General features: G+C 43.5%; 2 protein-coding genes across 2 annotated transcripts in view; both read right to left on the bottom strand.

Moving 5' to 3' along the window:
- Positions 1-3,452: 3,452 nt before the first annotated feature.
- Positions 3,453-4,587, bottom strand: LOC147622577 (uncharacterized). Its single transcript, XM_086822102.1, has 2 exons — positions 4,422-4,587; positions 3,453-4,196 (listed from the first exon to the last, which is right to left on the bottom strand). Exons 1-2 carry the CDS (start codon positions 4,436-4,438, stop codon positions 3,530-3,532), a joined length of 684 nt encoding a protein of 227 aa, XP_086678228.1. The 5' UTR covers positions 4,439-4,587; the 3' UTR covers positions 3,453-3,529.
- Positions 4,588-13,875: 9,288 nt separating this feature from the next.
- The window catches only part of LOC147622576 (uncharacterized), a 1,111-nt gene continuing 788 nt past the window's right edge, over positions 13,876-14,198 (bottom strand). The window contains exon 2 of the mRNA XM_086822101.1: positions 13,876-14,198. This exon is cut by the window's right edge and continues 421 nt beyond it. Coding sequence (XP_086678227.1) covers positions 13,953-14,198 — 246 coding nt within the window. The 3' untranslated portion in view covers positions 13,876-13,952.

Here is a 14,198-nt window from a genome sequence, read left to right as displayed (position 1 = left end):
GCATCCTCAAAGCCTGTGCTGCTGGAGCCATTGACAAGGTATGGAGGCAGGGGCTGTTGGAGCATCATATTGTATTGCGTGGTGCTCTCGTGGTCATGTATGCCAAGTGTGGCGCTCTTCGCCAGGCGCAAAGTGCTCTAGAGAAGCTCCCTTCTAGGAAAGCTCTGTCCTGGATTGCTTTGATTGCAGGATGCTCAAGGCCAACAGGCTCTGCATGTTTGAAGCTGTTGACAAGGGGAAACAAATCCATGTCGAAATTTCAAGGCATGGGTTGCTGCAGAAGCAGATCGAGCTCGGCAATGCTCTAGTGGACCTGTATGTTGGGCACAAGGGGAAACAAATCCATGAGACATTGCAAGGGAGAGGCGAAGGCGCAGAGAGAGAGAGAGAGAGACAGAGAGAGAGAGAGAGAGAGAGATTAAAAAAAAGGAAAGGGGGGGGGCGGAGTGCCAAGCACTCGCCCCCCCTTCCTTTTTTTTAAAAAAAATGTAGTTTACTTTTAAGCTCCTCCCCATCTAACTAATTAATGCAATTTCATTTAAGATTGGGGAGGCATAATTAATGAAATCAATTTCATTTAAGATTGGGGAGGCATAATTGCTAATGGGATGTATAAACAAAAAAAATTATTTACATACTCAATACATAATGGGACAAAAAACAAATTCCACGGGTATTTTTTTTTTCCGTCCCGATCAAGATGGTGGTGCCCAATTTTTTTTCCCGGCCCTCGACCCCTGTCGTCCACCGCCCATAAAAAATAACTAATAAAAAAAACCCCCTCCCCCATTTTTTTTTAAAATTGAATGCTTTGGACTATTTCTCTCTCAAGCTTCTCTCTCTCTCTAATTTCATATTCTCTCTCTAGTCACCCCTACCTCTCTCTCTCTCTAGCCTCAAATTCTCTCTCTAGTTGCCATCGCTCTCTCTCTCTCTCTCTGCCTCTGCTGCGCCTGCAGGCTGCAGTCCACACATTGCATACATGTTCACGAGACCACCACACTTGGCATACATGTTGACGAGAGCACAGCCTGCACCGGCAGTAGAGCACCGCCTGCACCGCACTTGGCATACATGTTGACGAGAGCACCGCCTGCACCACCACACTTAGCATACATGCGATGGGGCAGCTTACACTTGGCATACATGTTGCCGAGAGCACCGCCTGCACCACCACACTTGGCATACATGCGATGGGGCAGCTTACGTTTTAATGGTGAATATATATGCAGCAGCTGGCGGCCAAAGACATTGAAGCCATGAGAATAAGGAATAAAGCATGGAAGCTTGCAGCATGGACTGATCCAAATAATAAGGTGCAGAGCATGCACAGAGCAAAGAGATCGACTTGAAGCTAGAGGATATGGAACACAAAATGTTGCAGGCAGGCTTCTTCCCAAATGAGTTGGGTGTCACGAACCCCTGCCTTTTATTCTCGCCATGGATTTGTTTTGCCTTGCCGTCTGCTCTGCAGAGAACCAGAACGAGAGAGAGAGAGAGAGAGAGAGAGAGAGAGAGAGAGAGAGAGAGAGAGAGAGAGAGAGAGAGAGAGAGAGTACACAAAAATTTAAAAAAAAGGAAAGGGGGGGGCGCGTGCCTGGCACACGCCCCCCCCTTTCCTTTTTTTTTTTTAATGAGCATCCAACTTTGCATTTTGGAACCAGCAGCCACAACTAATTAATTAATAGCATTATTTTTTACTTGTTGGGAACCATAATTGCTGAAGTAAAACTTGCCTTACAAATTAAACTCTTTGTGTAACTAATTTCGCTTTTGTTTTTTGAGAGGCACTTGTTTAAGACATTGTGTCCTCTCTCTGTCTCTCTCTTTGTCAAATGTAATAAAGCAACGAAATATACAAACATAATTAGTTTATTTGTGCACATACTTGCTCAAGTAAAACTTGCCTTACAAATTAAACTTGTTCTGTAACTAACTTCGCTTTTCTTGTTTGAGTGACACTTGTTTAAAACCTATCTTCAATGACAACAACAACGATGCCTCCAAACCACGTACATACTCTCTCTCTCTCTTTGTCAAATGTAATAAACCAATGAATTGTACAAACACAATTAGTTTAATCGTGCACATACTTGCTCAAGTAAAACTTGCCTTAACATCCAAGATGCATAATAGCATCTTGGATATAAATTTAAAAAAAATATTTTAACATCCAAGATGCATAATAGCATCTTGGATGGAGAAGCTAGAGAAAGATAGCAGGCTAGAGAGAGAGAAGCTAGAGAGAGAGAGAGAGAGAGAGAGAGAGAGAGAGAGCAAGCTATGCGCGAGAAGGGAAGGGCCAACTGGGTTTGGAATGTTTTGAACAAATGCATTGTAACGGCATCGTTCCAACTGAAGTGACCTATGCCTGCATCCTCAAAGCGTGTGCTACTGGAGCCATTGACAAGGTATGGAGGCAGGGGCTATTGGAGTATCATATTGTGGTGTGTGGTGCTCTCGTGGTCATGTATGCCAAGTGTGGCGCTCTTCATCAGGCGCAAAGTGCTCTAGAGAAGCTCCCTTCTAGGAAAGTTCTGTCCTGGATTGCTATGATTGCAGGATATGCAAGGCCAACACGCTCTGCATGTTTGAAGCTGTTGACAAGGGGAAATAAATCCATGTCGAAATTTCAAGGCACGGGTTGCTGCAGAAGCAGATCGAGCTGGGCAATGCTCTAGTGGACTTGATGTTGGGCGCAAGGGGAAACAAATCCATGAGACATTGCAAGGCAGAGGCGAAGGCGCACAGAGAGAGAGAGAGAGAGAGAGAGAGAGAGAGAGAGAGAGAGAGATTAAAAAAAAGGAAAGGGGGGGGGGCGGAGTGCCAAGCACTCGCCCCCCCTTCCTTTTTTTTAAAAAAAAATGTAGTTTACTTTTAAGCTCCTCCCCATCTAACTAATTAATGCAATTTCATTTAAGATTGGGGAGGCATAATTAATGAAATCAATTTCATTTAAGATTGGGGAGGCATGATTGCTGAAGTAAAACTTGCCTTACAAATTAAACTCTTTGTGTAACTAATTTCGCTTTTGTTTTTTGAGAGGCACTTGTTTAAAACCTATCTTCACTGACAACAACAACGATGCCACATACTCATCACAACTCTGTTTAAGACAAATTGAATGGTTCTCAACTCTTTACTCCCATTCCACTACCTAGCATTATACAACAACTAGCAACACCTAAATAACTTCCATGTAATTTTTGTCCATTCTTTAATACGCGAAGCTACTAAAAATTACAAATCACAGTGTTTGTTAATTTGTCGCTTTGTGTGGTGCGTATAATTTTCTTAGCAGAGTTTAGGCGTGCATACCTAGTTGTCAAATGTAATAAACTCAATGAATTGCACAATCTCTCTCTCTCTCTCTCTCTCTCTCTCTCACACACACACACACACACAAAAGAAGTTGCAAGCTCTCTCTCTCTCTCTCTCACACACACACAAAAGAAGTTGCAACTGAAGCTGCTACTTATTGAAACTGTGGCACAACCACAATCCTCCGCAGGAGAATATTGATGTTGTTCTAGTAGACCCTGCGTAGGAGGAGGGGCAGGTTCCCTGAAGATTCAGAGCCAGAAGGCACAATCCAGGAGAATGCAAAACCGGAGTTTGAGCCGATGCCGGTGAGGCCAACGAGGGCGGGAGCGAGGAAGAAGTAGCTTTCGCAGCGGGCGCCCGTGGTCTCTGGGCAAGGCAAGGGGACATTACAAGCTCTAGCCAAGTGAAACTCGGTGGCATCGTCATCGTCCACAAAGGAAAGGACAACGGAGCGGTGCCAAGCACTAAATTGCCACCCAAGCTTCTTCTCGGTTTCGGTGTTGGTGACAGTGAAAGCAGTCTCCAAGGTGATGTTCTCGGAGGCGGATGACGAGAGCGCTGTCAGCTTGAACTTGTACCCTTCATCGCTCTGGTTGCCCGTGAAAGAAACGGAGGAGCCGAAACCTGCCGTCAATCCCCCTTTGGCTATCAATGCATTGCTGAAAGGAGCCACAAGGTGGTACTCCACATCGAACTGTGCTGGCACGTCGCACACACTCTGAAAGGGGTAGGCATATGCAGCCTCTGGGCAGCCTTCCTCGCGAACCACGCTGCCCACCTTGCCGTGAACCGGCACCGCTGTCCGGTCTGCCGGTACTACAGCGCCTATTAGCGCCACCATGGCACCCATGCAGAACATGAACATGAATATGCTGCAGAGCACCAACCAAAATTAGTGTGCTGCTCTGGTCAGCATATATACATTAATTAAGCTGCAGTAAATCATATTAATGAGAGAGAGAGAGAGAGAGAGAGAGAGCGAGAGAGAGAGAGAGAAAGAGATACCCAAAATTAGTGAGTTGTTCTTAGCATATATACATTGATTAAGCTGCAGTAAATCATATTAGAGAGAGAGAGAGAGAGAGAGAGAGCGCTACCTGCGCGCACCAGCCATCGTCGCGGATTTTGCTTGTTGACAGTTGTAGGTATCTGTTGAGGGCCGAGGCTGGAGCTCAATTTATAGTGATCCCAGCTGAGTTACCGCTTGCCCCGTGCGCGTGTGTCACGTGTGGGGAAAAATGTTTCTCACAGTTACAATAGCTTCTCTGTTGGAGAAAAGTTACGGTAGCTTCTCTGTTGAAGAAAAATGTCTCTCACAGTTATGGTACCTTCTCTGTTGGAGAAAAGTGAAGAAAAGTGGCCGTCTCGTGAAAGGTTTAAAGTTATTTTTCCACTCTGCTTTGTGATAGGGCTCTAGAAAAGATAGGTATGGAACTTGGAGAGTATGTAAAAAGGACGTAAAAACAATGCACACTTGTCTTTTTGGCGGCATCCTTAGGGATAGTTTTTTTTTTTACCAAGTATGGGAATGTGAAAGCAACCCTTGGAAAGTGAATTATAGCCCATGTGACCAAACTTATTGTACAATGTATAATGATATTAGCCTGACACTTTGTTGCGTTGTTGTACTCTTTGTGGAGACAAGTGAACGGCTTTCAATAATGCACCCTTGTTATCAGACACACACACATTCGTTACTCGCAATCCATATGAACCATACCAGCATCTACTAAGCATATTCCACATCCTCTGAATATCATCAACAATAAGAGAAAAGATCGGAACTTGGAGATCAGGATGCAAAAAGGACAACTTTCGTGCTTTGTTGTGTGAACTTTGTGGAAGCAGTAAAAGAAAGTATAGAAAGTGAATAGCCCATGTGACCAAATTTACATTACAATGTAAACAATGCACAATTGTCTTGAAGTGATCATTTTTGCGACATCCCTCGGAATAGTTTTTGTTTTATCGAGTACGGGAATGTGAAAGCAACTATGGGAAAGTGAATTATAGCCCACGTGACCAAATTTATTGTACAATGTATAATAATGCTAGCTTGATAGCTTTGTTTCTTTGTTGTACTCTTTGTGGAGATAGTATGTGAAAGTGAATGGCTTTCAATAATGCACCCTTGTTGTAATATATATATATATATATATGTATGTATATATACATATATATATATATATATATGTATGTATATATACATATATATATATATATATATGTATGTATATATACATATATACACACACACACACACACACACACACACACACACACACATATACACACACACACACACACACACACACACACACAGATATATATATATCTGTGTGTGTGTGTGTGTGTGTGTGTGTGTGTGTATATGTGTGTGTGTGTGTGTGTGTGTGTGTGTGTGTGTGTGTGTGTATATATATATATATATACCTCTTGCTTAATGTGTCCAAATCGGTTGTTAAGGGCTGAATTCGATTAACTTTGTTTGTAAGAAAGTGGTACTAGGAGTAGTTTAAGAAGATGGTAGGGTTATTTTCCTCAAAATTGTTGTTTTTGTGTGTGCTGTTATGAAAGTCGCGACTTTTATAATGTCTCAGAACAGTGATTTCAGAGCTTGTTTATGTTCCCTAACATGTTTTTAGTCTATTGTGTAAGCCCACACATTAAAAGATCCATCGGTTGCATCAATTTCACATAGTATAAGGTTGCGGTTGGGGAGTCTAATCCATCGATTGTATGTGTCCTTTATGCATCCAAAGCTAAGGAGGCCCCTTGAAGTATGGTTTGTGCCCCCCTTTGTTCCCCAGATAAGCCACTTGTAGAAATCACAAATGAACCTGCTGATGTACTCTCTGCACGTCCCCTCTTTTGCCCCCTTCTCTGTGATGATTCAACACTAGCCCCTAGCAAAACTATAACTTCTGCAGTGTGTGGAATAGCTCCCACTATATGGCAATCCGGTGTGAGAGCAACCGCATACTCTAGCTCGTCTGGGAAAAGAATTTGAAAAACTTGGCCCATCTTACAATTGATTACAACTGCTCCTCTTGCTCCCGCTGTAACCCATGCCGCATGTGCAACCACCCTCTGAGCTTCCACCCGAATGCAGTATTTTAAGACTCTAGCCCACACCACCATAGTGATTTCTGTTGTCTTCAACATTCCCTTGGTGCACACAGAGAGGGTGTAGGTTTTTACTTGAAGCTAGAGTGCTTCTATAAACCACATGTAACAATCCCGTGTATGCATGTCTGCACACCGTGATAACTTGTACTCCCCGCTCACCTTAGGCCCAACTCCACCTCCATTTCTTGTCCTGTTATAGCGACAATTGTAATCCATATCTCGTCTGCTAGCAAATGAAGCTTTCCTTCAATCAACCTGATTGATAATTGCCTTTGTTCCCTATGAACTTCCACCTCATCTCCCACATCCAACTGTTGAACAATGCGCAATGCCCTAGGGTGAGATGGCACTCTGCCCCAATGTAAGTTGGCAAACATTTACACGCAAATATCCCACAGCCATGCATTTTTTGCGGCCCATTCCAGCTCCTGCACTAGTTAAAACTAAATTGGCAAAGGAGTCATGGCTTCTTCTGTAATAGCGCGCACCAAGGTTGTACAGACACACAGAGAGCTTCTCTTTACCATAGTAGTGCGCGCAGCAAAATAAACTTCCCAAATTAGAATACCCTGATTTTGCATGCAACCACTCCTCCAGGTGTCACCATGCAACTACACTCTGACTCAAACCATGTGATGAGAATCTACAAACCCCATCACTTTCTGATTCGTGAGTAATAAAACCATCATCACGGAGACCTCTCGCTCCTTGAGAATTGGAAATGGGCATTGAAGAGGCGCTGCCCCATGATAGTGTCGCATCCAAAACCAATTGGCCGGAGAGGGCAGCACATCCCCTAGAAGATTAGCAAAAAAAAAGAACGTTGGCCCGCTAGGTGCAAACACCCTGAACAGCCCAGACCACATGACTTTTAATTTCTTGGGATTTTTAAACACGCGATCACAAAAAACCAGCACCAACTGCCCCCGAGTGAAAAATTTATACTTCGAGTGTCTATCCTCTTGGACTTTCCTCTGATTTTACAACTCCTCCATCCATTAGAAACTCTTTAACCGCTCCTCATCCAGTGAGAGTACATCCTCTGGCAGCAACCTGTCTTCCGCTGGAAGTCACAAACTAGGCACCACATATTCAACTAGTGTGATATCCTCCATGACAAATGCTAATTTAAAAGTTGTTAATCCAGTTGCAACCTTAAACGCAGTTTGATAAGCCCATAATGTAGTTGGCAACTTCACATCCCAATCACTGTGGTGTATACTGACCAACTTCATCAAGATCCGCACCACCTGCTTGTTTGAAGAATCTGCTAATCCATTAGCATGCGGGTAGTATGGAGATGACTTCTTATGCAACACCATGTAAAATTTGGGCATTCTTTTGATGACTTTGTTGATGAAATGCCAGCCACAATCACTTACCAGCTCCACCGAGCATCCAAAACGAGTGAACACATCCTTATATAAGCATTTTACGACCGAAAGTGCGGTGTTGTCCCATAATGCCCATGCTTCCACCCACTTTGTACAGTAATATGTTGTTGTCAAAATGTAGTGGTGTCCTGTCCATGCAGCTGCAGGTTTGATAGGCCCAATGAAATCCAAGCCCCACTTTTGAAATGGCACCAACGGAAAAACCTGATGAAGCTAAGATGGCTGTCCCATTTGCTGACAAGTGTTGCAATCTTGCACAAATTGCTGGGAGTCTGCATATGCACTGATGGCCACCACAGCCCACTTTGTAAAATTTTCTTTGCTATTAGTTGTCTGAAAAAATGCTCGCCTAATACCCCACAATGTGCCTCATTGATTAGTACTTCCCTTTCATGCGGTAAGACACATCTCAATAGCACATCGGCTACATTGTGGTAGTAGAGCTTGCCAATGCAGACGTCAAAAGATCAACTCCTTAAGGTCAGCTGCCTCTGTTGATCCCTTGTAAGATGAGAGGGCATTTCCCCCGTATTGAGAAACATCAACATCTTGTCATACCAAGTCCGTGGCATCTCTTGAGAAGGGCTTACTCACTGTTATGCCATTCCTCCTGGCTGACTGCAAATAGTGCCCTATCAAGGAATTCATCGTCAACCCCTGCAGAGCAGGCTCTCCTGGATCCAGGCGTGAAAGATAATCTACCACCAAATGCTCGTTACTCGGCCGATGGATGACCTCAAAATCGAATTCCTCTAGCACTAACACCCATCGTGCCAGTCTGCCTATAAGATTTTGTTGTCGCACTAAATACAATAGTGCTGAATGATCTACATGAAAGAAGAATCTCCTCCCCAAAAAATAATGTTGAAATTTTTTGATCGAATAGATCATTCCCAAACATTCCCATTCTATCGTTGAGTAATTTTTCTTGGCCTGCGGTTGGTATAGTAGACCAGATGGAACCATCCCGCCGTCTGCTCCTGCATCAGCACACTTCCCATAGCCACATCCGAGGCATCCACAAAAATATGGAAATCCACACCCCAATCTGGTGGAATCATTACTAGAGATTTTAAGAGCTGTATCTTTAATTTGCAGTACGCTAGATCACATTCATCTGACCACTTGAACTCATTGCATTCAACATGAGCTACAACATTCAATGGAATAGCTAGATCAGCAAGAAATTGCAAATGCCTCCCATGCAACCTAACGTGGCCCAAAAACCACATGCAACCTTTAGGATCTGCTCGTGGGGCGGAGCTTGCATAATCGCAATCACTTTGTTTGGATCTACCGCAATACCCTCCTTTGAAATAACATGGCTCAACAATTTTCCACCACGGACTGCAAATGCACATTTGAGCAGATTGAGACTAAAAGATACCTCTTTATAGTGTTGGTAGCAAAGCCGCAAATGCTCTAGATGTTTGAGCAGAGAACCAAACACGCTCAGATCATCCAGAAACACCCACATGAATTCTGCCAGATGGCCAAAGATTTCATACATATCCCTTTGAAATGTGGAAGGGGAGTTCCGTAATTCAAACCACATGACCGTGCAGACAAACACTCCCCATGCTGTAATGAAGGTTGTTTTGGCCTGATCTTCCAGAGCCATCCGGATTTGATTATACCTGCTGAACCCATCCAGAAAAGAATAGATATCATGCCCTGCTACATCATCCAGAATTGAGTCCATGTATGGTAGTGGAAACATCCAGGATGGTAGCCGCATTTAGCTTCTTGTAGTCCACACACATCCTCAGCTTCTTGTTCTTTTTCTCCACAATGACGATCGAAGAAATCCAATCCGAATTCTCTATGGGTGCTATGAAACCAACTTTCAGCAATCTATCGAGCATCTCCTTAACTTGCTTTGCCACATGCAGATTCATGCGATACCGTTACTGTCGAGACGGAATTGCATCCTGCTTCAAGTGAACTGATGATGATAGAACTGCGGATCCAACCCAAGATGAGTGTTATTAACCATAAGCAGCCGTTTTTTATGCATAGCGCCCATAGCATGCTGCCAACCAAACACAGCGATGTGAAGGAGTAGCGGGCAGTGATTTGAAAGGTGCATTGCGCTACATACCTGCACATCACATACTGGTGGCAGCCAGTCAAGGCCCATAGCATAGATATAGTTCAGCCTTGACCATGCTCTAGAGTGAGACGCGGAATGGAAAGTGTATCCGCAGCAATCCATACCATGGCACTGAACCCACATATCATGTAAACATAGATGAGCACTTGCAGATTACCACACATCTCTCTCTGCCGCTAACAAAGCACCTGCACCAGTTGCAGAATCATGAGAAAATTCCAGCATGTTAAGATCCCCACAGAGAAAACCATCCACCATATTAACAGTACAGAGCCAATCCTATAACTGACATCGAGCATTGGAATTATTGGCCCCATAAAAGTTACCAACCGAGATAGAAATACCATCATATCTACATGAGACAAAGAGCCCTCTGCCTGAAGCATGATTAAGGAGAAGTGTAGGATTAAGATTATCCTTTACTATTGTCAATGTACCAGAGTAGCCATCAGGAGAACCACCATAAAACAGAGAGTACTGATGACAATGACCCACCGAGTGTGCCTTATCATGCAGCTTATGTTCCTGTATACAAACCACATCAAAATCCTGCTCTAAAATCCATTTCCATAAAGCCTTCAATTTATTAGGACTATGAAGGCCTTTCACATTGAAGGAAGCAATCTTCATGCAAGTTGGGTATTTGGAACCATCTCCCCTGGCTCCCTAGACTGCTCTGAATCATTCATGACAATCTCAAGATTAACTGAGCTATTATTTGTATGCATAGTTTCCTCTAACGCAAGATCTTGAGCAAGAGCAGCATAATTATTATAATTAGAATAGCCAGAGGAAAAGGAGTACCTGGTTCGGGGTTTAGTAAGAGCTCTCCTGTATGACACATTGGTAAACCCATCAGAATCCATAGCCCTCTTCCCTTTGTCAGGTGATTTGGAAGTAGAAGGAGGCACTGATGCAGATGCCTGATTGACCGGATTCATATGTCCCTTATGAGTTTACTTTTAAGCTCCTCCCCATCTAACTAATTAATGCAATTTCATTTAAGATTGGGGAGGCATAATTAATGAAATCAATTTCATTTAAGATTGGGGAGGCATAATTGCTAATGGGATGTATAAACAAAAAAAATTATTTACATACTCAATACATAATGGGACAAAAAACAAATTCCACGGGTATTTTTTTTTCCGTCCCGATCAAGATGGTGGTGCCCAATTTTTTTTCCCGGCCCTCGACCCCTATCGTCCACCGCCCATAAAAAATAACTAATAAAAAAAACCCCCTCCCCCATTTTTTTTTAAAATTGAATGCTTTGGACTATTTCTCTCTCAAGCTTCTCTCTCTCTCTAATTTCATATTCTCTCTCTAGTCACCCCTACCTCTCTCTCTCTCTAGCCTCAAATTCTCTCTCTAGTTGCCATCGCTCTCTCTCTCTCTCTGCCTCTGCTGCGCCTGCTCTGCAGGCTGCAGTCCACACATTGCATACATGTTCACGAGACCACCACACTTGGCATACATGTTGACGAGAGCACAGCCTGCACCGGCAGTAGAGCACCGCCTGCACCGCACTTGGCATACATGTTGACGAGAGCACCGCCTGCACCACCACACTTAGCATACATGCGATGGGGCAGCTTACACTTGGCATACATGTTGCCGAGAGCACCGCCTGCACCACCACACTTGGCATACATGCGATGGGGCAGCTTACGTTTTAATGGTGAATATATATGCAGCAGCTGGCGGCCAAAGACATTGAAGCCATGAGAATAAGGAATAAAGCATGGAAGCTTGCAGCATGGACTGATCCAAATAATAAGGTGCAGAGCATGCACAGAGCAAAGAGATCGACTTGAAGCTAGAGGATATGGAACACAAAATGTTGCAGGCAGGCTTCTTCCCAAATGAGTTGGGTGTCACGAACCCCTGCCTTTTATTCTCGCCATGGATTTGTTTTGCCTTGCCGTCTGCTCTGCAGAGAACCAGAACGAGAGAGAGAGAGAGAGAGAGAGAGAGAGAGAGAGAGAGAGAGAGAGAGAGAGAGAGAGAGTACACAAAAATTTAAAAAAAAGGAAAGGGGGGGGCGCGTGCCTGGCACACGCCCCCCCCTTTCCTTTTTTTTTTTTAATGAGCATCCAACTTTGCATTTTGGAACCAGCAGCCACAACTAATTAATTAATAGCATTATTTTTTACTTGTTGGGAACCATAATTGCTGAAGTAAAACTTGCCTTACAAATTAAACTCTTTGTGTAACTAATTTCGCTTTTGTTTTTTGAGAGGCACTTGTTTAAGACATTGTGTCCTCTCTCTGTCTCTCTCTTTGTCAAATGTAATAAAGCAACGAAATATACAAACATAATTAGTTTATTTGTGCACATACTTGCTCAAGTAAAACTTGCCTTACAAATTAAACTTGTTCTGTAACTAACTTCGCTTTTCTTGTTTGAGTGACACTTGTTTAAAACCTATCTTCAATGACAACAACAACGATGCCTCCAAACCACGTACATACTCTCTCTCTCTCTTTGTCAAATGTAATAAACCAATGAATTGTACAAACACAATTAGTTTAATCGTGCACATACTTGCTCAAGTAAAACTTGCCTTAACATCCAAGATGCATAATAGCATCTTGGATATAAATTTAAAAAAAATATTTTAACATCCAAGATGCATAATAGCATCTTGGATGGAGAAGCTAGAGAAAGATAGCAGGCTAGAGAGAGAGAAGCTAGAGAGAGAGAGAGAGAGAGAGAGAGAGAGAGAGAGAGAGCAAGCTATGCGCGAGAAGGGAAGGGCCAACTGGGTTTGGAATGTTTTGAACAAATGCATTGTAACGGCATCGTTCCAACTGAAGTGACCTATGCCTGCATCCTCAAAGCGTGTGCTACTGGAGCCATTGACAAGGTATGGAGGCAGGGGCTATTGGAGTATCATATTGTGGTGTGTGGTGCTCTCGTGGTCATGTATGCCAAGTGTGGCGCTCTTCATCAGGCGCAAAGTGCTCTAGAGAAGCTCCCTTCTAGGAAAGTTCTGTCCTGGATTGCTATGATTGCAGGATATGCAAGGCCAACACGCTCTGCATGTTTGAAGCTGTTGACAAGGGGAAATAAATCCATGTCGAAATTTCAAGGCACGGGTTGCTGCAGAAGCAGATCGAGCTGGGCAATGCTCTAGTGGACTTGATGTTGGGCGCAAGGGGAAACAAATCCATGAGACATTGCAAGGCAGAGGCGAAGGCGCACAGAGAGAGAGAGAGAGAGAGAGAGAGAGAGAGAGAGAGAGAGAGAGAGATTAAAAAAAAGGAAAGGGGGGGGCGGAGTGCCAAGCACTCGCCCCCCCTTCCTTTTTTTTAAAAAAAAATGTAGTTTACTTTTAAGCTCCTCCCCATCTAACTAATTAATGCAATTTCATTTAAGATTGGGGAGGCATAATTAATGAAATCAATTTCATTTAAGATTGGGGAGGCATGATTGCTGAAGTAAAACTTGCCTTACAAATTAAACTCTTTGTGTAACTAATTTCGCTTTTGTTTTTTGAGAGGCACTTGTTTAAAACCTATCTTCACTGACAACAACAACGATGCCACATACTCATCACAACTCTGTTTAAGACAAATTGAATGGTTCTCAACTCTTTACTCCCATTCCACTACCTAGCATTATACAACAACTAGCAACACCTAAATAACTTCCATGTAATTTTTGTCCATTCTTTAATACGCGAAGCTACTAAAAATTACAAATCACAGTGTTTGTTAATTTGTCGCTTTGTGTGGTGCGTATAATTTTCTTAGCAGAGTTTAGGCGTGCATACCTAGTTGTCAAATGTAATAAACTCAATGAATTGCACAATCTCTCTCTCTCTCTCTCTCTCTCTCTCTCTCACACACAGACACACACAAAAGAAGTTGCAAGCTCTCTCTCTCTCTCTCTCTCACACACACACAAAAGAAGTTGCAACTGAAGCTGCTACTTATTGAAACTGTGGCACAACCACAATCCTCCGCAGGAGAATATTGATGTTGTTCTAGTAGACCCTGCGTAGGAGGAGGGGCAGGTTCCCTGAAGATTCAGAGCCAGAAGGCACAATCCAGGAGAATGCAAAACCGGAGTTTGAGCCGATGCCGGTGAGGCCAACGAGGGCGGGAGCGAGGAAGAAGTAGCTTTCGCAGCGGGCGCCCGTGGTCTCTGGGCAAGGCAAGGGGACATTACAAGCTCTAGCCAAGTGAAACTCGGTGGCATCGTCATCGTCCACAAAGGAAAGGACAACGGA

This window comes from Cibotium barometz, chromosome 28 (genome assembly GCF_041138505.1).
Source record: "Cibotium barometz isolate CiBa-2024 chromosome 28, ASM4113850v1, whole genome shotgun sequence".
NCBI lineage: Eukaryota > Viridiplantae > Streptophyta > Polypodiopsida > Cyatheales > Cibotiaceae > Cibotium > Cibotium barometz.
This window is presented reverse-complemented; position numbering and strand designations above follow the sequence as displayed.